Source organism: Antechinus flavipes, chromosome 2 (assembly GCF_016432865.1).
Source record: "Antechinus flavipes isolate AdamAnt ecotype Samford, QLD, Australia chromosome 2, AdamAnt_v2, whole genome shotgun sequence".
NCBI lineage: Eukaryota > Metazoa > Chordata > Mammalia > Dasyuromorphia > Dasyuridae > Antechinus > Antechinus flavipes.
In genome coordinates, this window is record NC_067399.1 from 483,429,848 (window position 1) to 483,457,565 (window position 27,718).

Sequence of the window (27,718 nt, forward strand, 5' to 3'; positions counted from 1 at the left end):
TGTAGTCCAAAAGAAAGATTAGGGCAGAGCTGAGTATGATCTGACTCTAAAAAGCAAAACTGTCTAGGAAAAAGTAAAAATAGTAATTATGTTATATGAATAGAATCAGATGGGGTGTAGAAGGATATATAGACTTATAGCAATGGACAAAATGAGTAGATTAATAGGAATGGAATAAAGAGGGAGGGAAAGAGATATGGATAAGATAAGAGAGGGATCCATTGGGGGAGAGATTAAGTAATAGCAAGGCAATTTAAGGAGTAGAATTAAAGTAGAAGAGTTAGCAGGGATAGCAAATAAGAGATATTCAAATACAATAACAATGATTAGAAGTAGAATTTATTAGTAAAAAAAGTAGGATTAATAATCATTGATCTCAGATAAAGTCAAATTCAAAAGAGAAATCTATATTATATATCAGCTATAGATGCATATCTATGTATGTGTATATTTGTGTGTGCATGTAGGCATATATATGTGTATATATAAATATACATATATGGGTATGGTATGTGTATATGTGTGTGTATATATGTATGTGTATATAGATACATACAAATATATGTGCTTAACTGTAGTCTGCTTAAGTAGACTTAAGGGGGAATGAAAAAGAAAAAAAGTAAAATTAAAAAGTACACAGCAGAGAACAAAAGAATAATCTATGTGGAAGCAAAGAAAAGATGGACATTCATGAATACAATGTCTTCTATTTTTATATATACTTTCTTGAAATGAAAATTTATTGTTACATATTTTAAATCCTCCCTGATGTTGTCAGGGCACATGACAATGTGATTTTTTTTTTCATTTTTCTTTCTTTTTCTACTTTGTCTTTTCTTATTTTGTATTTAAGTTTTCAAATTTAAAAAAAAATAGAATTATGTGATGCAAAGTTTCTATTTCTACTCTTTAAAAAAATATTTTTGTTATCTACTACAAATTTGATTTCAATACTACCACCATGACTCACTCCACTGGTACACTTCAGCTGAATATCATGGAGAATTATGTGGCTAATTACTTTGAATATGATTTCATATTTGTCATAATAATATGACAATAAAATGACTTGTTAATAATAATAACTTTGATAGCACTTAAGATTTACAAAATACTTTATATACATTAACTCATTTGATCCTCATAACCTTGTAAAATAGATAATATAAATACCATCCTATCCAGCTTGTAGAAGAGGAAATAGAATTCATAAAGAAATAACTTATCCAAGGTAACACAATAGGTAAATAGCAGAATCAGTCAGTTCATAAACAAACATTTATTCAGCCTTTATTAGATACCAAGCACTATGCTAAACAAGTGGGGATACAAAGAGTCCTTACAATCAGGACTTAAGGCAAGGTTTTCTGACTCCCGAATACAGGACCCTTTCCAGAGCATCACTCTCTCCAAATAGACTGTACATTGTTTGGGGGCAGAGACCACATCTTAAACTTTCTATATATTTCCTCCTTGTCACACTGACACTTCCATCAACTCTGTTACATGACTGGCACTCAATAATTGCATAAGAAATGAGCTCTTTTCTTGTAGAGCCACTATCTGATTCTTTTAAAGTCATGCTTCTGATTTAATTTAGGCCCTCCCTGTTGGTTCCTGTGTTGGAATCCAGGTCATGGATTCAGGCTCTACCATTTGTAAAGGCCTTTCAGAAAGCTTTTCTGAAATAGATTCCTTTTCTTTGTAAATATGTTTGTGGACATTAATGCAAATTTGAGTTGAGCTCTCTTCTGGGCTCCACCCATTGGGAAGTATCCGACCCCCTCCTTTTAACAAGTACAAAAGGAAGCCTGTCTATCATCCAAATCCAGACAACAATAGAAAGAGCTTGAGCCACTGGGAGGAGAACTCTTCCTAGATTAGAGGCACTTTACTCATTCCTCTTATTTCTATTGTCTTCCATCTGTTCATTGACTCCCATTTGTCCTGTATTCAGCTTGCTTTTATGGTGAGCTCCTTAAGAACAAGGACTGTCTTTTTTTTTTTTTTTTTTTTTTTTCTTTGAATCTCAGTGCTCAGAACAATGCCTGGAACATAGTGCTGAATAAATGTTTATTGACTATTTGTTGGCTGACTGACTATGTGCTGACTATGTAGAGAAGAAAAGGAAGGAAGATGAGGAGGAAAGATTTTTACTACATTCACATTAAGTGTATTCAAGCTCCATAAACCCAAATGGTCTCTTTTAGATATAGACAAATTATAGTGATGACACTAGAGTTTCCAAATGGCTCCTAAGATAGACGTTTAATGCCAATTCCACTGCTTACCATAAGACTTAATTACTTTGGCTTTTTCTCTTCTTCCTAATTCCTTCCTCCCAGCTCCTTTCCTCCTCTCCCCCTTTCCCTTTGTTTTTCCTCTTGTGTCTAATTCACATGCAGCAATATATCCTGCCTCCACACAACCCAACAGCTCTGTAGAGCAGCCCTGGAGATTTTCAGAGGCCTGTGGTTTTTATTAGCAGACAAAGAATGCTGAATTTGAAGGATCTGGTTTCAAATCTCACTTCTGATGCATAGTAGTTCTGCAACCCTGGAAAAATTGCTCGAAGCAGTTCTGGAAACTTTAACTTCCTTGTCCAGAAAATGAGGGGGTTGGACTAGAGGGTCTCAGAAATCCATTGAAGCTCTAGATTCATGATTTTAAGAAATATAGTCAAAAAAATACTTACTTCTCCAACAGAAATATGGGTTAAAGACCTAAATTCCATGAGTTTTTCAAAAGCCAGTGAACATGCAGCTGTTCTCAATCTTGCTCCTGTTCGATGGTTGATGGTCCAACATGCACACAGGCCAAGAGACTTTAAACACTCAGTGAAGAAAAGAGCAAAGCAGAGTCCGATGCTATAGGAAAGATTCTTAGATACATCTATACTATTTTCAAGGATCTTTGGCACAAGTAGCACCTAGAAACAGAAAGGAATTCTGTATAGCAAAGCTCTTTCAATGTATCATCATCGTGAATTCTATCACTTCTGAAATATCAGAATTTGATGAAGTAAACAAAATACCAGAAATGCTGGGCAGCTTTAGACCCTATTTTGTGGGTGTGTTATAAGCCATTAGTCTGATGAAGCTTATAAATAATGTTCCCCCTTAGGTAATGGGGTCTGTGGACCTCATGTTAAGAATCTTTGGTTTAAATCAATGATACATCTAGCCTATTGTATCTGTACTGGTGATAATGAAGAAACATTCATGAAAGGATATGATAGATATCCATCAAAATGTCAACCTCTAAAAGTAGAGATTCCTCCTAAAGTAATACTAAACCCAATGAGAAATTATTCTGGACAATATCAAGCTACTAGTCACACACCCAAAGAAACAGATATTTCCTTAAGAATCATTTCTAAAGCTGCTTCATTGGCCAGACATTACCTGAAATCTCAAGTGTCCTGTACTGGTTTCAAGACACCCACTGAATTCACTCAGAATTCAGAAATGGATTGTGGGAAAACCCAAGGCATTGCTTTTGAAATGAAGCTTGCTCAGTTTCTGCATTATGTTCTCCCCTTAAACATGATGAAGTCCATTACTTACTGGTCCTAAGACACTCATGATACTGAAGAATATGCTTGCCAACACATCAAAGCAAAATCTTGTTCTCTGGAACCTGAAGAGCACACGAGTCACAGAAGCTTTTTCATAACCATATCTTGCAACTTCTTCTTCCCAGAGGTATCTAAGCCTTTAAACAGAACCATACTCATTCTTTGCATTTAAGGGACAATTAAATATTGCAGGCACTGCATAGATATTAAATTGGGCGGGATCACTGGCCATTAAGAGAGGTAAAGAAAAAAAAGAACACTAGCATGAAGTCTGATCACCATGTTTCAAGTAGAAATTCTATCTCTTACTAGCAGCTAGATGGCATGAGAGCTAGAAGGAAAAGGAAAAGGAAGAAGGAAAAGGAGGAGGAAGAAAGAGGAAGAGGAGGAGGAAGAAAAAGGAGAAAGGAAGAAGAGGAAGGAGAAGGAGGAAATGGACAAAGAAGAGGAAGAAGGAGGAAGAGAAAGGAGGAGGAGGAAGAGGAGGAGAAATTTATTGTTAAAGTGTATGTTCATTGTAAAGATTCTTTTTATTCTCCCAACTCTAAATGACTGAAGTCATGAATAATTATTTTGACAATAAGCATTCCCAGAAGACATCAAGTTTGAGTTATTGCAGAAAACTCAGGGCTTAGACAGAGGTACCAGGTAAGGAAGACATTGGAACAGTATCTATAGACCAGAATTTTCCTGACCAGATGTGTCAAATCAAATTAGGAAAGTAGATAAAATACCGTCAATTTGTCTATCATAATATTTTTCAATGCAGTTTCACCATAATTATTTCATTTCCATAACAATCTTCCATGCAATGCATGCATATATTGTATTTAACTTATGCTTTAGCATATTTAACATGTATTGGTCAATCTGCCATCTGGGGGAGGGAGTGGGGGAAAGGAGGGAAAAAGTTGGAACAAAAGGATTTGCAACTGTCAATGCTGAAAAATTACCTATGCATATATCTTGTAAATAAAAAGCTATTAAAAAAAAAAAAAACAATCTTCCATGCAATAGTTCAATAGGAAAGGGATAACACTATTCTTATTTTACAAAGGAAGAAACTGAGACAGAATATAGCTAAGTGATGTTTATGCTTTATCTCCTGACTACTGGTTCAGAGTTCTAGTCAAATGCTTGTTCCAGAAATGATTATTGAATGATACTTGAGAAGCCTTCTTTTAAACCAGAGAAGGGAGGATTCCTTCTTTTGCCTTTGGAGATTATATCCTATCTATCACTCTAGAGTTCTGTCTACCATTCCATCAAGAACTGATCAACCTGGTCAACATGACAAGTTTTGCATTGTCACTATTACCTTTTAGAATTCTTTTCTGAGCTGTCGTGTATGGATAGAGGAGGCACAGTATGCTCATTTAGTCGTTCCTGGAAGCCCTGGATCATGAGAGGTGTTAGCCATGAATTAGTGAGGTAAGAGATCAAGCCAGCATCATCCACAGGATGTGCCATGGAGGACCTGTGAAAGAAGTCAGAAGCAACAGGAAAACCTTGTTAATAAAGCCTTCATCCTATCCTTGAAAGACCGAGTTGTACTGTTGTACAACTGACTGTAGAGTCTTCAGGCACAGGGAATAATGATGTCACCAGTATTGCAAAGAGAATTCATTTCCCAGTAGCAATTATATTAATTAGATAACCTTTCAATATGAAGAATGTGGAGGGTCTGTACAGGGAAAATGAAAGAGGCTTTTATAATATCATAAAACAGTCTTTCTAAAAGACTCCTGTACACCGAGTGCTACCCGCCCATCTAACCATTGTTTTCTAACCTGTGGCTTTTTTTATATCAAATCTTGAAAAATCCCCAGTGTGGTGACAGTGTAATGAGGGGGCATAGGGTATGAGAGGGAAGGTTAAAGCACTCGTAGTTCTGTGTATGTGAGTAGGTCTTGGTGGCCAGGGATGATGCAGAACTTAGGATAAGTATCTAGTGAAGAAACTGAACTGAGTTTCCTGATCTTTTGACTAAAAACCTAAACATTATACTTTCTCTGCCAATTAAGAAAAAGCTCTTTTGAAACAATTTTTTTTTCTTGGATATACAATAATACAGAGACTAGATCTGGACAATGGAATTTAATATATGGCTAGGTAAAATTTGAAACTTGAGTATCTTTGCATTTGGAAATCATCCCTACTCATTATCCCAGGACTTGTGGATTGATCTGGGACCTAATTGTGAATTTTTTGGACAAGAGCAATATCTTTGTTTTAAAAAAAGATGTGAGAATCCTTACAATGGACATACACTTTAACAATAAATGTCTTTTTCTTCTTTCTTTTTCTTCCTTCTTCCTTCCTCTCTCTCCCTCTCCTCCTCCTCCTCCTCCTTCCTTTTTCTTCTTCCTTTTTCTTTAATTCATCCCCTATACCACCATCGAAGATTGTTGCTAAAGATGTTATGGTGCAGGTCTTTTGATCTTTTGTGAATTGATCTGGGACCTAGCTATTGACTTTCTCAACAAAAGAATGTATTTCAAATAAAAATTTTAGGAGTTTGGTGGCAAGTTCCTAAGATCCTAAGGAATCTCCTCATGTATTTCTAATCTTCTTGCTGTCTTCTTTCAGCAAGCTAACTTTCTTTCTTTCTTTCTTTCTTTCTTTCTTTCTTTCCTTTCTTTCTTTCTTTCTTTCTTTCTTTCTTTCTTTCTTTCTTTCTTTCTTTCTTTTTCTTCCTTCCTTCCTTCCCTCTTTCTTTCCTTGTTTCCTTCCTTCTTTCCCTTCTTGCTTCCTTCTTTCCCTTCTTCTTTCCTTCCTTCTTTTCCTTTCCTTCACTCCTTTCCTTTCCTTCCCTCCTTCCCTTTCCTTCCCTCCTTCCCTCTTTTCCTTTTCTTCCTTCCTTCTCTCTTTCCTTCCCTCCCTCCTTCCTTCCTTCCTTCTTTTTTTTCCTTCCTTCCTTCCTCCCTTCCTTCCTTCCTTTCTTCTTTTTTCTTCTTCCTTCCTTCCTCCCTTCCTTCTTTTCTTCCTTCCTTCCTTCCTTCCTTCCTTCCTTTTTTTGCCAAGAGATAGGGTTTTTTAGAAGAAGTTACAGATAAAATAAAGAGGTAAAATAGGTACCAGGAGTGGCAAACACAAAATAGAGTTGAGAGAACAATTTCCTTAACCATGGAAAGGAGTTTGGAAGAATCCATTAAAGAATTATGCCGTAAGGCATGAATATGCCATTGACTGGCAGGTTAGATCTATGGAATGTAGCATACTAATCAGAGTTAGCTATAGTAAAGAGAAAGATGCCATTAAAGGGAAGACCCTATGAGGAAGAGAGAAAAAACAGAGTACCTCATAGATGGCTTAGTCCTGAAAAGGATTCATCTTGCTTGTTTTTCAATCAAGTCAATAAGCATTTATTAAGCATCTACTATGTGCCAGGTAATAGGCTAAGAACAGGAAATAACAAGACTCAAAGTCTAACGTCTTAACTACTTTTAATCCCTTTGAAATCTTCTTTTATCGATAATAATTGAATATATTTTTTAATAAATAAATAAATGAATTATCTCAAATGAACTTTGAGATAATTAGATATTTGTAAAGCACCTAGCATAGTTCCTTGCACATAATAGAAACTTAACAATTATATATTCCCTTCCTCATCTCCCTTGGGATCTCAGTGATCCATTGTACCAGAATCTAGGGACCCTTACACTTAAATATTTATTTAATTAAATGGAATTAGAAACTGATGGAAACTGCCCTATTGCTACTAAGCCACTTACTTTGATTTGGGGCGAATTGGGATCATCGTTTTCCAAGCATGATATTTCCCATCTGAGAGGGCTTTCTGTCCTTCTGGCTTATTATGAGGCCCTGGGCTCCAATAATTATCCCCAAAGGTGAATTTTTTCTTAGAGATTAAAAAAAAATGTAAGTTATGAATACATTTCTGTGAGTCCCACCTGCTATTCCCATCCCATTTCCCCCCATTTAAGAATTGTCCTGGGGAAATACAATGGACATCTCTACCTCTTGCTAGGCAGTGAGGTAACTTGGCTTGATAGAAAGGCCACTGGATTGAAAGTCATCCTGAACCTGCTAATTTTGTAACTGTGGCAAATCATCACCAGTCCTCACAGCTTATGATAAACTCCTGGTAGCAATACCTAGTTCAAAATAAACAGGTGACAAATTCACAATGGCAATTCCTTCTCCCTCTCCCTCCCTCTCTCTCTCTCTCTCTCTCTCTCTCTCTCTCTCTCTCTCTCTCTCTCTCTCTCTTTTTGCTGAGGCAATTGGGATTAAGTGACTTTCCCAGAGTCACATAGCTAGAAAGTCTGAGACCACATTTGAACTCAGGTTCTCCTGATGTCAGGGCTGGTGTTCTATCCATTGTACCATCTAGCTGCCCCCACAATGGTAATTCTCTTTGCTAAAAGGAAGGTTTATTTAGAAGAGTTACAGACAAAATAAGAAATAAAACAAGTACTAGGAATGGCAAATATGAAATAGAGTTAGGAGAGCAATAGGGGGTTACTAAGGAAAGGAGTTTGGAAGAATCCATTAAAAGAATAATATCATGAGACCTGAGTATGCACTGAGGTATTTTTTCCTTGACAGTCTGCCAAACTCTTCTGTGGATCTATATTTTACAGTCAGTGGCTTATTCCCACCCCATGGAGTATATCCTTTCTCCTGGTTAACTGTGAGTTCCCCTGGGAAACTTGCCTTTTCCTAACTGTATGCTTTCTCAAATCTATTTCATATTTGCCACTAGGCACCTATTTTATTTCTTATTTTTGTCTATAAAATCTTCTCCTAAATAAACCTTCGTTTTGGCAAAGAGAATGGCCATTGTGAATTTGTCACATGTTTATTTGAACTAGTTATTGCTATCCCAACTTTATAACCTGCATTTCTTCACCTGTAGAATGGAGTTAGTATAAGTTTTTTGTAGGGATTGTGCTGTGTAAAGTTCAGAGTGCTAAATAAATATGAATTGTTATTTTCTAAAACCGTTTCCAACTCATTCTAATAAGCATAAAGTGCCTTAACATTCTATTATTTTGACTTCCTCTTCCATCAGAGGAAAGGATCTGATTGATTCAACAACTCAAAGTTGTTGCTGTTCAATGTTTTCCTCAGTTGTATCTTATTCTCTGTAACTCCATTTGGGATTTTCTTGTCAAGGACATTGGAGTGGTTTGCCATTTCCTTCTCCAATTCATTTTATAAAAGAGGAAACTGAGGCAAAGAGGATTAAGTGACTTATCCAGGGTCACACAGTTAAAAGCTGAGCCTAGAGGTAGCCATTGTTAACCCAAAGGAATAAACTACTAATAATGTCATTTTAGATACCATAAAAAATAATGGAAAAAATTTTTGAACATAAAATCCTTCTTTGATCTCACAGTTACAGGGAAAAGGGATTAGACTCACTCTGCTTAGACCTAAAGGGCAGAGCTAAGGGCAGTGGGTGAAAATTACAGAGAAATAGATTTAGGTTTGATATAGAGAAAATCTTCCCAACAATTAAAATGGTATGTGCAGCTTCAGGAAGGAGTGTTTCCTGTCACTGGAGATTTTCAAGGAGAGGCTTGCTGGAGGTATTAAAGAAATGAAGATTAAATCCTTTCCAACTCTTAGATTCTGTAAATATGTGACCTAATCCTCTCTGTCCCAATTTCAGCATCCACAATAAAGTGGTTTGACTAGATGGTCTTCAAGATCTTTTTTAGTTTAAATATTTGTAAATCAGACCAGCCTTGGTAAAAGTAACCCAATTATGAGATTCCTTCTATACATATAAGATACTTGCTGTGTGGGAACAGGGAATCAGAGTATTCTTACATAAGTGAGGCCATAAACCATGTTATCTTCCAAGTCCATTCCAAGGTTTACAGAGCCACTAGTGGGATTGGGACCCCACTCTTTCCTTCTCCTGGGCATCTTCTATCAGTTCTGCCAATTCTTTCTTTCCTGTAATGAAAGATGCTGAAATCACAGAGAGGAATCTTCAGGGTTTCCCTGTTGCAACCCAACAACCTTTATAATGAAAGGAAATGGCAATAGGGACTATTGGAAGTAAGTCAGCTCCTTCTCCCCTTTCATTTATTCATTCAGTAAACATTCATTGATAATATGCAAAGCCCTGTTCTAGGCTACTTGTTCCATTTCTAGATAAATGGAAAGCTGAAAGTTATATATAGGAAGCCAAAAGAGCAAGATCACAAGGGTAACAGTGTATGTCTATATTTATATAAAGTTTGTATCAAGTGGGTGGATTTGCATGTGGTTAAGTAAACTGTATAGAGAGGTGCTGCTTTGGGAAATTATCCGATTAATGTGATGTGGAACACACCTTGGGCAAGAAGTCAGAAGAGCTGAATTCTGACCTCAATATTGTCAAGTCATTTGTGGTCTCTGGGCTTTGTTTCCTTTAATTATAAAATGAGGAAATTGGACTAGATCATCTCTAGTTTCCCTGGCTTTCACTACCACTTCCTAACTCAGAACCCCACCAGAATTAGAAGTCAAATTTATAATTTAAAGTTGACTTTCAAACCCATAGCTCCCCACTCCAACACCACAGAGCACTGTAAAAGTTAGGTCTCCTCTTCTGTCACTGCCAGACTGCACTCTCTTTCCAGGGCCTGGATTTGTAATGCCTCTCTCTCCGTGATACAAGGTTGGTGTAATATCAACTGTTTGACATAATATCTCACCCTCATAGTGCTTTGATATTCATAAAGTATTTTTCAATAGCCTTACAAGGTAGATGGTACAAATATTACTGTCTTCATGTTCCATAAAAGAAAACTGAGATCTGCAAAAGTAAGAGCATGTCCCAGGTCACCCAGTGATAAGTGCAGGGAGGAATGGAACTCTGACCCCCTTCACCAGTGTTCTCTCTCCTGCAATGCTGAGAGTCTGATAGCTGGATGGGCACTGGCAGAGAAAGCCTGAGTTACTGTAGACAATCTGGAAGCCTTGTTGGATACTCCGAGAGGCAAGCAGGAGGGAGCACTGACAGGCTCATGCTGCCCTTAAAGGGCCCTTTTGTTTAAGTGGACTTGATTACAACTCCACCTTAGGTGGAGGTCTCAGAATTCATAGCTGAATTCCTTGCATTGACAAAACCATCATAATCCCACAGTTATGTACTCAGTCAGAAAGCCAAAAAGTAGGCTGTCAGACCCCTGAGGTTATATTTCTCCTATAAGAGATCTGCTCATAATGTAGATCTCTGCTAACTCTTTTTAGGATACTAAATCTTTTTTAGGGTTAACCTGCCAGTCAATGGCATAATCCCCCTCCCCCACTGACTAATTTTTGGGATTAGTCAACTTGCTAAGGGTCACAATAGCTAATGCTTGTTAGGACCCAAAACTCCTTTTAGGGTTAACTCTGTAATCCCCCACTTAGAATCCTCCTCTTGGTTGCTGTTAGGGAACTTGTTCTCCCCCTTGCTAAAAACTGTTATGGATTCAGCCTGCTCTTACCACTGTCATAAAATCTTTGCCCCCTGATTTGGAAGATGTCTAAATCTACAGATTTTTTTGAGATGACTCGTGACACTGGTGGTAACTCCAGTATACTTTTGGGGTATCACCCAGCCCCCCTCATTCAGTGGCCTGATACAAAGGGAGTCTGACTGTACCCCAAACCTCATCAGCAAGACTCCCAAGAGCTCTGGCCTTGGGGTCAGAGGACCTGGATTTGAGCCCTGGGTCAAAACAGGGTCTGGTCACTTGGGAATCATTTCCTAGTCTCTAGATATGCAGCTTGTCCTTCTGTAAAATAAAGGGGGTTAGAGTAGACATTGTCTAAAGTCCCTCCCATCTATAAAATTCAGTGAAGTCCATTTTCCAAGCTTCCAATGTTTTCCTTCTTTATTTCCACACCCATTGGCTTCTTCAAGTCCCCACTAAAATTTTACTTCCTACACAGCCTTTTCCTATCCCCCTTAATGGAAGTGTCTTCCTTCTGCTGATTATCATTATTTTTGTACTACATAAATTGTTTTTACATACAAGTGTACCTCATTTTATTGCACTGTGCTATATTGGGCTTTGTAGATCGTGGTGTTTTTGGTTTTGTTTTTGACAGATTGAAGGTCTATGGCAATTGTGCCTTGAACAAGTCAGTTATTACCATTTTCCCAACAACACGGGCTCATATCTGGTCTCTGTGTGACATTTTTGGTAACTCACAATATTTCAAACTTTTTCATTATCATATCTATTATGGTGATTTGTGATCAATGTTTTTGATGTTACTATTGTCATTGTTTAGAGCACCACAATTCACTCCCATGTAAGACTTAATTGATAAAGAACAACAAATATTGTGTATATTCCCTCTTCTGAGGCCTCCCTGTTCTCTGAGAATAACAATATTCAAATTAAGACATTTAATAGCCCCCACAATGGCCTCCAAATGTTTAAATGAAAGGAAGAGTCAATCCACGCTGCAAACTTCATTGTCTTATTTTAAGAAATTGCTACACCCACCCCAGCCTTCAGCAAGCACTACCCTAAGCAGTTAGCAGCCATCAATATCTAGGGAAAATCCTCCACTAGTAAAACGATTATAACTCTCTGACGTTCAGATGATGATTAGCCATTTTTTTGGCAATAAAATATTTTAAATTAAAGAATATGCATTTTTTAGACTACTGTTTTATACTTAATAGAATACAGTATAGTGTAAACAAATCTTATTGTTTGGAAAACTGGAAAACCAAAAATTTTGTGTGAGTCGCTTTATTGCCTTGGCAGTTTAGAACCAAACCCAAATTAATTCAGAGATATGCCTATAGTTGTTTGCATGTTCTCTCCCCAGGCTTATTTTGAAGAACAAAAGATAATGTGCTCTCATTTTGCAAAACTAAAAGCAATATATAAAAGTCAGGTGTTGCTATTGGCCTATGTGGTGATGACTTCATTCCCTGACCTTTCTAAAGCATTCATTCTTGCTTAGTTCAAGCAAAGCTTATAGAGAACTAGAGGGGTATGCTAGTAAAAGATTAACAAGAGAAAGGAGAAATGAATGTACATCTATCTTAAAGTACAATTTGCATGAACACTTTCTTAAAATTAGCCAATCAACAAAATAGATTAGGTTTTGATTTGTGATTGATTGCCTATGTCAGAAGTGAAAATGCTCACATTTGAATCTAACCCACCCCAGGGTCTCCCTCGGGAGATCTGAGCTCTTTGAGGGCAGGGCCGTCTTCTGCCGTCCTTGGCCAGCACTAACAAAGCTTGCACAGCAGGCTCTCAATCAACATGAAGTCCTGGCACAGCAAGACAGCTGATCCAACTCCACTATTTAATTAATCTATGTTTGTGTAATATTTGGCAAGTCTCTTTTAAGAGTTGGTAACTCTCCTCCACTTAAAGATGAAGGTGGCTGGACGGGATAATCTCTAAAATCACTCTCGGCTGTCATTCTGAGATTCTGCTTCTTCTATTAGGATAATTACAGCGATCATCTTTATGAGAGCAGAGCTGCTACAGCTTCGGAGCTCCAGCAGGGGGCAGGCAGCGCAAAGGGGCGGTGGCTACGGTAGGGCTTGAGCCGTGCCGCGGCCCGTAGCGCGGGGGCGGAAGCTGCTACGGCTGTCCGCGGCTGTCCGCGGCAGTCTGTGGATCCACCTCCCCTCCCACCCCCCCATCCCCCGCCCCGACCTTCGCCTTGGCCGCGCAGTCGCTTCCCAGACTCGGGATCGTGGCCCCACGGCGGGCCGGCTAGCCGCAGCCATGTCGTCCGTGAGCGCGATCCAGATCCCGAGCCGCCTGCCGCTGCTGCTAACCCACGAGGGCGTCTTGCTGCCCGGCTCCACGATGCGCACCAGTGTGGACTCGGCCCGCAACCTGCAGCTGGTGCGCAGCCGCCTGCTCAAGGGCACGTCGCTGCAGAGCACCATCCTAGGCGTCATCCCCAACACACCGGACCCGGCCAGCGACGCGCAGGACCTGCCGCCTCTGCACAGGTAGCCCAGCAACGGCGGCCGCCTGTCTAGGGAAACTGAGGCCCAGGGAGCGAAAGTGACGCTGTAGACTCCCTAGCCCTTCCACTCCCCACCCCCCTCCCCGCGGGTTGGGCTCGGGATTTTAGGATTTGGGAGTCTTCCCTAAGAGCATAGCTGGAACTCTAGAAGGTGCCGTATAGAATGACCACTTAGGCCCATGCTCTATTTCGTACAGATAAAGAAACTGAGACCCGGAGAGCCTCCCGCTGGCCAGGGCGGGACACTGGGAGTCGTAGCAGCATAGTACAGCTGAACTATGCCCTTTGGGTCATATTGTTCAATCCTCTCACAAAAGAGGAGACCTAGACCCAGAGAGTCCAAGTCACAGATCTGAGGGATCATATAGAAGAAGAGCTGCCACTGGCTTATACAAGCTGTCTTAAAAGAGTACAATATGGGACACCCTGCTGAGAGGCACTCAAGTTCCTGGGACCTGCGTTTAAATTCGGGCTTTTCCGCCCTATTAGCTTAGACAGTTGGACGAATCACTGAGTTTTTTCCAGTAAAAGCTGAATGCTGTTAGAGGAGTTATGTTCTTTTTCGGATATGGGTTGGGCTTTTTAGAAAACTGACCACTAAGAGTTTTCTAATTCTGAAAAAAGGGTATTGGTCTAGATGAACTCTGCATTCCTTTCCAGTTTTGAAATTCTGTGTTTATGTAACTTCTGTATCCTGCATTACAGGTTATAGCACTTTGAGGCAGATATTGGAGAGAGCAAGGCCAAGGATTCCTAAATTTGAATGTGCCTTGAAGTTCATGTATTCTTAAATCTTACATTTCATAAGCATTTTATATTTAGAGAAACTAAGTCTAGAGAGCAGAAAGGACTTAACCTTTTTCTAATCCCTCTCAATCCTTTCTCCCCTTCATCTAGAACACTCCAAATTAATTTTAATCTGGTCATATCTTTTAGTTCCAAATCTTTGCTCTCATCCTTAGGGAAAATAGTTTTCATTTCCCTTATTGCTGCTGCCTCTTCCTATAAGTCTTATAGTTCTCTCTCTCTGCTTGTTAGCCATTTTAAGGCTCCCATGCCTCCTCTACCAAGCTGACTAGCAGTTTAAAAACCTTAAAAAATTTCAGGTAGTCCATGTAAACTGTTCCAGAGCCAGGCTGGTAAGATAGGGGATAGACTCTAGAAACTCTTGTCTTTTTCTAAATAGAGAACCTGCTTGTAGAGGGACCCAGCTGAAAAGGATTGGTGATAATGAAGAAATAGGTCAAACCTAGACAAACTCCTAGAACTGAGAATTATCTCCAGTTTAGCCAGTAGTAACCTGGGGCTTCTTATGGACTAGCAGCAGCTTCTTCTTCCCTTTTAGAGCCCTACACTAAGGCAGATTTCTCTGTCATATTTCCTGTGTTCATCTTTAGATCCTAATTTCTTTCCAACTCCTTTTCTGCTCTATTTTTTTTCAACAGCTCTTCTTTGTTTCCAACTGCTCCATTTTCTTCTCCCTCCTACCAGATAGCTTAACCTCTCACTTTCTCCTTTTCTTACACTTACCCTTCTGTGGTTCTGAGATAAAAGAATTTGGGTTCACATTCTGCCTGTGATTTCCTTAAAGGGCTTTGAACTTCCCTGAGGCTCAGGTTCTTTAGTTCTGAAATGAGGGATTTGAATTAGGTGATCTCATAGGTCTTTTCTAGTTCCAGGTCTAGCCTGGATCCTAAATATGGAGTGTTCCCTCTTTGCAATTAGTATCCTCATTCCTCCCAAATCTTTGTATTTCATTTCTGGAAATAAAATATTTCTCCAAAGACTATAGAAAAAAAAAGTTAAGAGTAGACAAGTTTTCTGGTTCCAGTGCACCTGGTCTTCTACTCCATTTTAGATCGATATGCTCATGTACAGTGTCTTTGCTAGTTTCTGTATATCCTTCATGGTGACGTTTTAACATATAATTACATATTTACCAATCTACCAACACTCAGTATAAAAACAATCATATTTTTATATTCTGTGAATATATATTGAAGGCATTGAAGCTAAATTTTGAAAGGTACAAATAGGTTCTGCTTTCTAAGAATATTGATTAATACAGAAAATACTCTGATAATGAGTAAAAAAGCCTAGGAACAAAAAAGCTCAACATATAAATTAATACCTGCATTTTGTTTAATCTGTTTCCTAGCCAGAAATTACTTTAGCTATTATGATTAAATAATGATTTTAGTTAGATGTTTATTATTGTTTAGAGATTCTATATTTGACACAATCTCATAGTGTCCTAAGATCCTTTTAAATCACTTGGCACATAGTATGCTGGTTGGCTGATTGTTCTAGTCCAGCTTTCTGCCCATTTAAGATACCCTAAAAAATAGCTGTTTATTCTTAAATTTCCAGAAAAGGATTGTCACCTCCTTCAATCATCAGCACATAGGATCAATTTTAAGCTAGAGGGGGAGCCCCTCATTTTACTGGTGAGGAAACTGAGTCCCAAAGACGTTAAGGATTTGCACAAGGTAACCCAGCTAGTGAGTAGGAGAGCCAGAATTTGAGCACTGGTCTTCTGATGTCAGATAATTCCTTGAAATAGTGAGTCGCAAAGTTTTTTATTTTCTGATCTAAACTTGGAAACACTATGAAAAAAATTCTTAGTCAAATGTCACACCCAATACTCATCCAAGTCCAGACACTAAAATCTTTCACTTACCCAATTAATTGTTTTCTCAGATCACAAGAGAACACCAGAGGCACAAATGGCTTTCTTCTGTTCCTTCACTTCCCCCATACCTTTTAAGTGACGGTTTCTGGCAAACTTCAGGGAGCAGCAGAGGTTATACTCTTCCCTATAATACTTCCCACACTGAGCAAAATGGATGTTGCTGCTTTACCTGAGCTACTATCTATGAACAGCATGGCTACCCCCTCCACATGCCAGTAGTTCAGGCATAGTGCCAGAAGTACATAAACTTCTGAGAAAGGCACCAGAACATCTCTACAGTTTCGGGACTGGCCATCTTGGCACCACAGGACATCCTGCACCTACCTGCCTAATGAGATTGTACTCTTTGTGGCACCTGGATGACTTATTATTTTCTTAGTGGTGAAAATAGAAAGTACTCAACTCTATAATTTTCTTTTGTGGTCCTCCAGTCCAGCTTCTCCACTTTACTTTCTTGTGGGGTGGAATCATATTATAGAACAGAGAATTATACAAGAACCTTAAGAGATCATCTAATCTAAACTCCCCCATGTAGAAAGTGCTCTTTCAGTCTATGTCTGAACACTTGCTCACAAAGTGTTACAAGTTTGGAGTCAGCAGAAATCCCTCTTTCCCCTCTCTGATTCACCTTCCCCCCTAATTGTTGTTGAGCCAGTTCTCTACTTTTTCCTTTTTTTTTTTTTAGGCAATTAGAGTTAAGTGACTTGCCCAGAGTCCAGAGTCACACAGCTAGGAAGTGTTAAGTTGTCTGAAACCAGATTTGAACTCAGATCCTTCTGACTTCAGGACTGGTGCTCTACTCTATTCACTGTGCCACCTAGCTGCCTCCCTCTACCATTTTCTATATGTATGTGAGATTTTTTTTTTTTTAACCTAAATGTATAGATTTTATAGTCATTTTCATTTTCGTTAGAAATTCTGGACTGTCAAGACCTTTTAAAATCTTAGATCTGTTTGTATCTAACAACCATAGTCATCCAGGTTACATTTCTGAATTTAATAACTGTCATCTTTGTTACAAGATCGCTGTTTCTTTATCATCTCCTTAAAATGACTCATACTAACTAACCTCTTAATGCTTTGTTTTATAGACAGAAGTAAGGTACCTTACAGAAAGCCAAATACCTTAAGGAGTGTAGGAAAGATTACATTATGATGACCCCCCCAAGGCCCTCAATTTTTATATTTTTTGCTGAAGTCTTCATTAATTTAAATATCTGTGATTTTGTCAGTATGAGACATTCAGTCTGCTGATGCCCTTAACACTTTCTTTTTTTTTTTTTTTTTTTTTTTTTTTGCCCTTAACACTTTCATAAACAGAATATTGGATTCCCATAGGTAGATTATTTAGCTGTCATGGATTCAGTTATCTATATGCTGACAATTCTCAGATCTTTTATCCAGTTCTGACCTCTCTTTCCATCTCAGATGTCACATTTTTGGCTGCCTGTTAGACATTCTAAATTCAAGATGTCCAAAATGAGTTCATCTCCATATCCCTTCACTCCCTGCCTTTCTAACTACCATTCTTTTGGAGGGCACATCAATCTTTACAGTTACCCAGATGTGGCACTGAGCTAGTCATTGACCCTGCCTTCTCTCTCACCCTCCCATTCAATCAGTTATGAAGTCCATCCTTCACTCCTCTCACACTGCCACTATGCTGGCAGGGCCTCTCCTCATCTCTCCTGGAGCTGTTTGCAAAAGCTTGCTGCTTAAACTCTGTGCCTCAAGCCTTTCCACCCTTCCTTCCCTCCTCCATTCAACTGTCAAATTGATCTTCCTGAAGTCTAATTGTGTCACCCTACTGCTTGGTTAACTCCATGGTTTCCATCATCTCCAGGATCTAATGTGAATTCCTTTCTTTATCATTCAAAACCCTTCATAATCTGTCATTCTTTCACCTTTCTAGTCTTCTTATACCTTACCCTCAACCATTAACATAGTGGTTTGCATATTATCTCTCAGATTAGACAGTGAACTTCTTGAAAACAGGGGTTGGGTTTTTTGTTTTTTGTTTTTTGTTTTTTTTTTTTTTTGTTTTTTTTTTTGCCTTTTTCTGTATCCCTAGTGCTTAGCATTGTGCCTAGCACATAGTAGACACTTAAAAATGCTTTTTGTCTGATTGCTTCACTATAGACCCTTTATGACCACCTGGTGATGGGAGCTGTCAAATTTACTAGTTTTCTTTTGCAAAAGACATGATTAGTCTGTTATTTAAAAATTCCATTTGATGAAATATTGACATTTGTCAATATAATCATCAGTGGCTAAGGTCACCTCTGTGCCATGGGAAGGGCTAGATTAGATCTCCATTGGGTTTTAATTCTTAATACAGTGAAATTTATTTAATGGAGAAATCTCTATTTTGCTTTACATATAACTGTCTTTGTAAAAGGTTATACAATTTTGGACTATCTGCCATCTGGGGGAGGGGGTGGAGAGGAGGGAGAAAAATGGGAACAAAAGATTTTGCAAGGGTCAGAGTTGAAAAATTAACCTCACATATATCTTGTAAATAAAAAGCTATCATAATTTTAAAAAAAAGATTATACAACTTAATTTTTCCAAAGCAAAATTTAAAATTTTCAAGGACAAATTGGTAACATCAGAACAAATGATGCTTCGATCATCTTGGGACTTCCTTTCATAGAATTCCCCCACCTTGTCCCTTTCACATAATGTAATCCAATCAATGAGCAGGTCAAAGATTCAGCAGAATTCATACACTATTGAAGCAGTTAAGCCAAGTAACACAAGCTAACCCAATGGGATCCACTTGACAGATTATCTCATAAACAAATAGATAGGTTTTTTTGTTTTTTGGGTTTTTAAAAATTTATTCAGTGTTACAAAACTGGTTCCTGTTGCAGAATATCTTAGGATAAATGAACACTGACTACATTTGCCAGTCTCTAACCTATTCTTCTAGGTCTTGGAGGAGCCACTTCAAATGATATCTACTCAAACTTTTTTGAAATAATTGATGGTCCACATTCACTTTTTTTTTTTTTTTAAACCATGGCCACTACTATTCTTCCTCCTCCAAACCTGCAATTTAAATGTAGATTTTGTGTGTGAGAATGTTAGAATCTTCGTTAGATGTCTATAATCTAAGTAGTAGTTTCAGTTCCTGACTGCCTTCATTGAACAAAAATTTGTTAAGCCTTTATATGGTTAGATCTTTATATTCAGTACATAAGGGGACAACAAGAATTATAAGCCCCCTCCCATGTGTTGTTTTTTTTTTTAATAAAAAAGTCCATTATAGTTGTGAGAGGAGGATTAGAACTGTTTGTTCAACAACCATCAGCACTGATGACTATTGAGGTTACACCTATTCTAGGGAGGATAGCATTTGGAATTCCTCATTTGGGTACTTTCAGAGCCAGTTTATGTAAAACATAATAAAATTAATGTTATTTTATAGATATACTTCCTTAATTTTTTTTTTTTTTTGCCTAAAATGGGTGACCTTACTTGAATTTACCAGAATTGATTTTTAACACCATTTTCACCTTCAAATCCTGAACCTCATCTACCTGAGAACATTGGAAAGGATGTGGATAAAGTAGTTTCCAAGGAGTTCCATGTGCATTTTGAATAATGGTAATATTGTTAGATAAATGTAATACAACCTTCCAAAATAACATAAACCCTCCTCTCAACAGTGGATATTTATTAATACTGGATGGATTTTGATGGGTTTGTTTAAAAACCCAGTCATATGGCATATGCAATCAGATCTCTGAAAAAAAAAGTTAATAGAAGCATACTTGTTCTATTTGTGAATGAGTCACTCATTGTTGTACCCTTTGTACATATTTGTACAAAGATTTCTTATTTTACGGTTGTGGGTATCCCCTCTGTTTAAGGGGTTACAGTTTTCTACATCTTAGTAGATGTTTTTTTATAAGTAGCTATGATAGCCAAAAAAGGTGGCTAACATTTTGGTGATTATCTTCTTTACACTTAGTAAGGCTTATTCCCAGCTCACAGGTGTACCATCTACTAGCTGCTGAAACCTTTCAGTTTTTTGGACCTTCTAAAATGTATGTTCTACTGACACAGGCTTTTATAACACCCAGACTCATCTCTATGCCGTGATGAATATTATTGCGAGACTTTAATGCAGATTCTTTATATATCAAATTAAAAAAAAACAAACACCAAACCTTTAAATTAAAAGAGACTTCACTTTACTTATTGTTTACATTTTTAAAAGTATAAATTAATGTACTAATGTAAAGTTGGAGTTGCTTAAAATAAGGATTGACTTAAGACATTCTTCCTTGGACCTTCCCTCCCCAAAATGTCACTTACCACAGCAGTCTGAGATCTTCTGGTCTTTGAGAAAATTATGCAAAGCCGTATGTCTTCTAATGAGTTTTCTTGTTTGACTTCAGAAAAAGAATCAATATTTTAGACCTTCAAAATTTTCTCATTAGGAGGAGGAATATAGTAAATTAATCTTTTGGTGCCATCCTCATTTTGATATTATTAAGACAGAAAAGTCATGTCCTCCAAATTTATCTTTTTGTGAAGTATCTTAACGGAAGAATCGGTATTTCTGAATTTGTCTTACCTCCTTTACAAACACCCTGAGTTCTAGTATGTAAACCCCTTGGGCCAAGAATCCGGTTCCTTACCTGTGAATATTTCCTGTTATGTGGTATAGTGTGCACAAGGAAAATTGTGCAAACGTTAATGAGAAAAATCTGGAACAAACATTGGCTATAGTTCATTTGCATGACATTGTAGAAAAACAGTAGACTAATTAACTGGGTGTTAATTAATTGGGTTTAATTTTCTCACAAAAAATAAAGAGGTAGACTTGATTTCTTAGGACTTTTCCTATTCTTAGATTCCATTTTGTTGGCCTTTTGTTAATTTAATTAGACTACAACTTTTCTCAACACTCCTGAGTTGACTCTTAATTTTAAACACTTGATCGTCTGCCTTGAAGAAACATGACACAAATAACTCAAAATAAAGTTTCCAAATTATTTTTCTGCTATTAGGTTATTTTTATCTAATTCTCTCCTCAAATTTATTTTTCTAAATATATTTGGCCAAAGCTGATACTATCATCAGTTTTTATCCTTCTACATAAATTAATGTCACTGATAATAGGGAATGAAGCTCTAAAATGTGCTGAATAGTGGAGAGATGCCAGTTTGGGGTTAAAGTCTACTTCAGAGAACCTAAATATGAATTCATATTTTGGGAATAATTAGTTGATTCTTTATGGGGGAAAGAAATCATATCATTTCTTTGATGTAAAAAAAAAACTGTCCTTATCTATGTAAATCAGAAATTAATTCTGCTATTTCTTTTAAAGAATTGTCTGTGTCACTGAGACAAGGTTAAGAGTTATCCAAATGGATACAACCCAGAGGTGCCCAGGGTACAACTTGAGCCTAAATTTTTACATTCCCAAGACTAAATCTTTCTCCATTCCCCATGCTGTTTTTAAGTTAAAAAGCACATCTATCAAATTTTTCTACATGCATTTGTATTTGATCAAAACTCACACTTTTCTGGTTGGACAAATTCAGATTTGTTCTTTACCCATAATATTTTGACTTTTAAAATAGGTTTAAAATAAAATAAAAATACTGGAACTACTAAGCTCAAAAAATTCCACTAAGGTTTTTCACTATTTAATAAGTCTTATTTTTTTATTTTTAGTAAGTCTTTTATTTTTCATATGGTAAATGTTTATAAAATACCTGTGATGTACATAGCTCTGTGCTGAGTGTGGTGAAGGTCAGATTTTAGACAGAAGTTTAGTTAAGACCTAGTCCCTCCTTTCATGAAGATTATAATGTACTAGTTTCTTTATGTACAAATAAAACCATGTCTATAGAGGCAGGATAGCTACACAGGATTTACCTATCCAACTGGATTTATGACCTATTTTCTTATTGGTCTCTGAACTCACTATTCTTGAGCTTGAGGGGAAAAAAAAAAAGATGTTTTACTTGTTTTTAATCTCTGAGTTGTTTCCTTATGTTTAAATAGGTTCCATTTGTGCATTTGTAGATTTATTTTCTCTTCATTTAAAAAAAAAGGCATCATAGTACAATGTAGAATGCTTTTTCCCCTTTTACATCATAAGAACATCTGCACGTACAGAATTGATATGGCCATTTTCTAGAGTTGCTCAAGCAATAGGTAGTGTGTGACAATTCCATCTAGTTTTTATTTCATTTTATCATTTTTATTATTATTTATTTATCATTATTGTTATTATTGCTTTATGAAATACACATTCAGATTTGAAATTAAAACCAGATGCAATTTTTAATGTTCCTCTCACTCTTCAGTATTCTTAAGTTTTGGATAATCTTATGAGGAATCTTGTTTTGGAAGTAAAATTCTGGGCTTTTCTATTGCATGCTTGTAACACTGACTTTTGCAATATTTTTCAGGATTGGGACAGCTGCATTGGCCGTTCAGGTGGTGGGCAGTAACTGGCCCAAGCCCCACTATACTTTGCTCATCACAGGTCTCTGCCGCTTCCAAATTGTTCAAGTAGTAAAGGAGAAACCATATCCTGTTGCAGAAGTCGAACAGTTGGACCGACTGGAGGAATTTCCCAGCCCATCTAATGCCCCAGAGGAACTTGGAGAACTTTCTGAACAGTTCTATAAATACGCAGTTCAGGTATGTTGTTTTAATTTCCTCTTAAGCACAGTCTTTTCCTTCTATCTTTCCAGACTATTGCCAACAACTATTTTGCTAATATGATTAGCTTTTATGCCCTTTGTTGGCATTTCAGGGAAGCATGAATTAAAATGACTTTTTAAAGTGATAATGGTGACCCAGATTGTTTCTAATCCGTAGTGTACAAAAAGCAAACTTTATACTGATGAGGTGTATTTTTCCCTTCCTTAAAAGTCTCTATATGGGACCAGCAACACACTTAGGAAATATATAATGGTGCAGAAGAAGTCACATAACTGGCAAGCATTTTTGTCATTACCATGCTATATTTAATATTTACTGTTCAGCTTTTTAAACTGCATAATAGAAATTAAATTTCACACACCACCTTCTTTTCTCTGTGAATTGAAGTATTCATATTTTTAATACTATTAAGTTCATTAGATAAAAAAGACTTAAATGGATTTTTACAACTTCTCTTGTAACTACCAGTTTTTCACAATCATCATAATTCCAACCTTAAAAGATTAATTTGGAAAAAATAAAAAATCCATAAACAAACTCTGGAGACTGAGTGCTGTTCTGCTGACACACACAGTCTCTTTTACATATGCTAAATTCATATATGAAACTTAGGGCTAAGAGAGAAAGTTAAAGTCTTGTGAAAATTTTCTGTATCTTCTTGGTGAGAATTGAAATGAATGGAACTCCTTTCAAAATGCAATAAAAACTTAATTAATTGGAAAAGTAGAAAAGTTTTATACATTCATAATCATGTCAGTTGAAACAGTTCAGGGATCTCTGCCTTTTCTCAACTCAAATGGAAGTGTTGGTAAGCTAATTTTGCCCTATGGTTTTTAGTAAACACTTGGAATGGCAGATGCTGAAATTTATGACTTTCCCATTGTCAACACTGTCATCTGTTGTTTTTTTAAGTACATGTGCCTCATTTCTCTTTAAAGAAATGTGTTAGTATTACAGAACAATAATATTCCATAGCATTCATATACCTTAACTTATTCTATCATTCTCCAATTGATGGACATTCACTCAGTTTCCAGTTTCTTGCCACTACAAAGAGGGCTGCCACAAACATTTTTGCACATGTGAGTTCCTTTTTCCCCTTTAAAATCTCTTTGGGACATAAGTCCAGTAGTAACACTGCTGGATCAAAGGTATGCACAATTTTATAGCCCTTTGGTCATCAGAACACTATATTCTTCGCCATTCTTTTCAGAACAATCTCCTTTCTCAATGTACCTAGCTTACATTCTCCTTTACTACCTCAATTCCTGGTCTCATATTGAAGACTTTAATGTATGGGTTAATCCCTCCTCAGCCAATCAAGATGTGAAAGTCTCTTTGTCTTAGCCCTAACCTCTCTTCTCATCTCTGTCTTCACATCTCCACCTGCCTATTGGGACATCTTGAGCTGGATGTTCCATAGATACCTTAAATTCCATGTGTCCGAAGCTGAACTCATTCTCTCTCCTCCAAAATGCTTCTCTCTTCTGGGCTTCTGTGTCACTGTACAGTTTCCAGTCACCCAGGTTCAAATCTAGATGTCATCCTTGATTCTTCCTTATCTCACCCCTATATCCAATCAATTTTTAAGTGTTGTCCTTTCTACCTTCATTGCATTGTATATCTTTTTCCATAAGCAGCTAAATGACAGACTTGTGCAGAAAAGGCTGAGTTCAAATAAAAATCTCAGATACTTATGCTATGTGATCCTAGACAAATCATTTCTCCTTTCAGACTTAATTTTCTCATCTGTAAAAGATCTAGTATCTACCTAGTAGAGTTGCCATGAGAATTAAATAAGATAATATATGTAAAGTATTTAACAAATCTTAAATGTGCTACATAAATGCTAGCTTTGATCTGCTTATTATTGGGAACAAGAAATAATTTTGAAATGGTTTTCATTTTGTGAACAGTATGGGTGTTTCTACTAACTACCAGAAGTCTGACCTTGACCAGATAAAACCAGGTTAAATTGATTTCTCTACTTTTAGATAATTCTCTGCCCACTGATTGCTGAATTTGGTGTTTCACATGTGCTTTGTTGCTTTCTTTTTTTTTTTTCTCTTTTCTTTTTTTTTCTTTCTTTTTTTAAATAGTTTTAATTCTGTGGTTTTTAAGAGTGACTTTTGCTCCAAGGAAATATGTAAAGGTTTTAGCTTTAAGGAGTACACTTCCTGATTATTAGAGCTCCTGTAGTAGCCCTCAGGGTGAAGAAGTTAAATATTACAAAAAATGTTTTTTAATTAAAAAAAAAGTCAGATAAGACCTCACTGTGGCAAGATTATTAACATCAAAGCATAAGAAAATGTGGTTGAAAACAAAAAACTTCTGGAAGTAACATGATTTTTACAAAACATCCTAATCAATCCTCATAAAATAAGCAAATGTCTTCAGAGGAACCTCTCCAGATAATGCATTGTGGGCTTCTTGCAGTTGGAAAAGACCAATTTAAAAAAAAAAAAAAAACTCACAATGAATTTAAAATGTTTACAATTACACATAGAGTATTGTCCTGAAATTTGGGGGGAAGTGGTCATTTTAACTCATGAAACTTTTTTAAATTCAAGATTATACCAAAACTGTTTTCATAAGCAGGCAAGATTTAGTATCTGCATCAAACTCTAAAACATCCACTCAATAAATCTTCAGGTTTTTACAAAATTTTCACTAGTCTTCTGTCTTGTCCCTGTTGAAGGAAGAATGATTTCTGATGTCTATATTGCTATACCGAGAAACAGAATTGTTCTAGAATGATAGAAATATTCATATAACAATGGAATGTTGCAGCATGGCCTTGTACTGTGTTCTATATCATGAAAGGTTAATAAGACATTTATCCAAGAGGTGGAAATAAAAATGCTTCAATGCTCTAGGAACTTCAATGTCCAGTTTAAACCCCATTAAAAACCTATGGACTATAATCAAGGCTAGACTTGGAAAAATGAACTGTTTATTAAAGCTACATATAATATCCAGGGTGATAATTTTAGTTTCATTATTAAGAATTAGAGGACATATGTCAGCATCTTGTGAACTCACTGTCAAGTCATGTAAAACTAATGATTGAGGCAAAAAGAAGATTTACTGCATGTTAAGTTTATTAATGATGTAAAATGTGGTGAGGTTCATTATATAAGCAAAAAATATTTATTTTACATTATCTCTGCTAATTTACACCACCAAATTACCTTTAAATGACTTTCTTTTTAGTATTTCTCATCATCTTTAAGAGCCACATTCATAGTAGGTAGATTAGTTTGAAAATTTTCATCTTCTAAAATTCTGTGTAGTTTTCTCTATATTAAATGCAAGACTTACCACTTTTTTAATAATGAGAAAAGAATGAGTAATAGATGCATGCTTATCATTTCATCTGAGAACAAGGGCTCCTTGATTCTAGGGATTATATCTTTATGTGCTATTCAGTTCCTAGCACAGCATGATCGTGCCAGTAAATGTTAAAAGATCATGCAAAAAATTGCTATCCTTTGTGGTAACTGAAATAGAACTAATTGTTAGGATGGAAATAGAGTAAATGAATTTTTGAAATTCTGTCCAAATTCCAGAATAATTGAATTTGAGTTAGAAAGGACTTTGAAGTTCATCTGAACAGGAATGTGTGCCTAAAAGTAAGGAAAAGCAATTTAGTAAAACTTATCACTTTACCCAAGTGCAGTAGCATATGTTGTATTCCCATCCCATAATCTGTGTCTCCCTTCTATCTCTACTTCCTACTGAGGAGGGAGGCAGTTGTGGATTACTCTAATTGTTAAGAAATTTTTCCGTTCTATGAACAGATCCAACCATTCTGGAGAGCAATTTGGAACTATGCTCAAAAATTATCAAGCTGTGCATAGCCTTTGATCCAGCTGTGTTTCTACTGGTCTTATACCCCAAAGAGATACTAAAGAAGGGAAAGGGATGCACATGTGCAAAAATGTTTGTGGCAGCCCTTTTTGTAATGGCAAGAAACTGGAAAGTGAGTGGATGCCCATCAATTGGAGAATGGCTGAGTAAATTATGTATTGTTCTGTAAGAAATAACCATTAGAATGATTTCAGAGAAGCCTAAAGAGACTTATATGAACTGATGCTAAGTGAAATAAGCAGAACCAGGAGATCATTATACACAACAACAAGACTATATAACGATCAGTTCTGATAGACGTTGCTCTCTTTAACAGTAAGATGACTCAAACCAGTTGTACTTGTTCAGTGATGAAGAGAGCCATCTACACCCAGAGAGAGAACCATGGGAACAGAGTGTGGAACACAGCATAGCATTCTCACACTCTCTGTTGTTATTTGCTTGCATTTTGTTTTCTTTCTCAGTTTTTTTTCTTCCTTCTTGATTTGATTTTTCTTCTGCAACAAGATAACTGTATAAATATGTATACATATATTGGATCTAAAGTGTATTTCAACATATTTAACATGTATTGGACTACCTGCCAGTTAGGGAAGGGGGTTGGGGGAAGAGGGGAAATTTGGAACAAAAGGTTATGCAAGGATCAGTGTTGGAAAAATTATCCATGTGTATGCTTTGTAAATAAAAAGCTTTACTAATAAATGAATAAATAAATGAAAGAAAAAAAATGTTTTAAAAAAAGTTTTTCCTTATAAGATTCATATTTATTACCAACTAAATTATCAAGGAGATACTGTATGGAATTTGATAAAATAATCATAAAATTCATTTGGAAGATAAGTTTTAGAATATTAGAGGGAATGATGAAAAGAGATAGGAACTAAGAGGGAATGGGACTTTTAGACTTCCTTGACAAT

At 36.7% G+C, this 27,718-nt stretch overlaps 2 protein-coding genes across 4 annotated transcripts in view; one reads left to right on the top strand and one right to left on the bottom strand.

Annotated features, from left to right (window-relative positions):
- The window catches only part of ABCC11 (ATP binding cassette subfamily C member 11), an 83,571-nt gene extending 64,639 nt beyond the window's left edge, over positions 1 to 18,932 (bottom strand). Inside the window, exons 1-6 of one of the 3 annotated variants that reach the window (XM_051979799.1) lie at positions 16,227 to 18,932; positions 9,383 to 9,511; positions 7,315 to 7,442; positions 4,896 to 5,054; positions 3,567 to 3,714; positions 2,696 to 2,929 (exon numbers count right to left, since the gene is read on the bottom strand). In XM_051979799.1, coding sequence (XP_051835759.1) covers positions 2,696 to 2,929; positions 3,567 to 3,714; positions 4,896 to 5,054; positions 7,315 to 7,442; positions 9,383 to 9,481 — 768 coding nt within the window. In that variant the 5' untranslated portion in view covers positions 9,482 to 9,511; positions 16,227 to 18,932. Of the gene's footprint in view, positions 1 to 2,695; positions 2,930 to 3,566; positions 3,715 to 4,895; positions 5,055 to 7,314; positions 7,443 to 9,382; positions 9,512 to 16,226 lie in introns of those variants that run through there. The other 2 variants (XM_051979800.1, XM_051979801.1) reach the window with 2 other exon arrangements.
- LONP2 (lon peptidase 2, peroxisomal) overlaps positions 13,118 to 27,718 on the top strand; it is a 114,719-nt gene continuing 100,118 nt past the window's right edge. The window contains exons 1-2 of the mRNA XM_051979802.1: positions 13,118 to 13,529; positions 22,673 to 22,907. Coding sequence (XP_051835762.1) covers positions 13,297 to 13,529; positions 22,673 to 22,907 — 468 coding nt within the window. The 5' untranslated portion in view covers positions 13,118 to 13,296. The remainder of the gene's footprint in view (positions 13,530 to 22,672; positions 22,908 to 27,718) is intronic.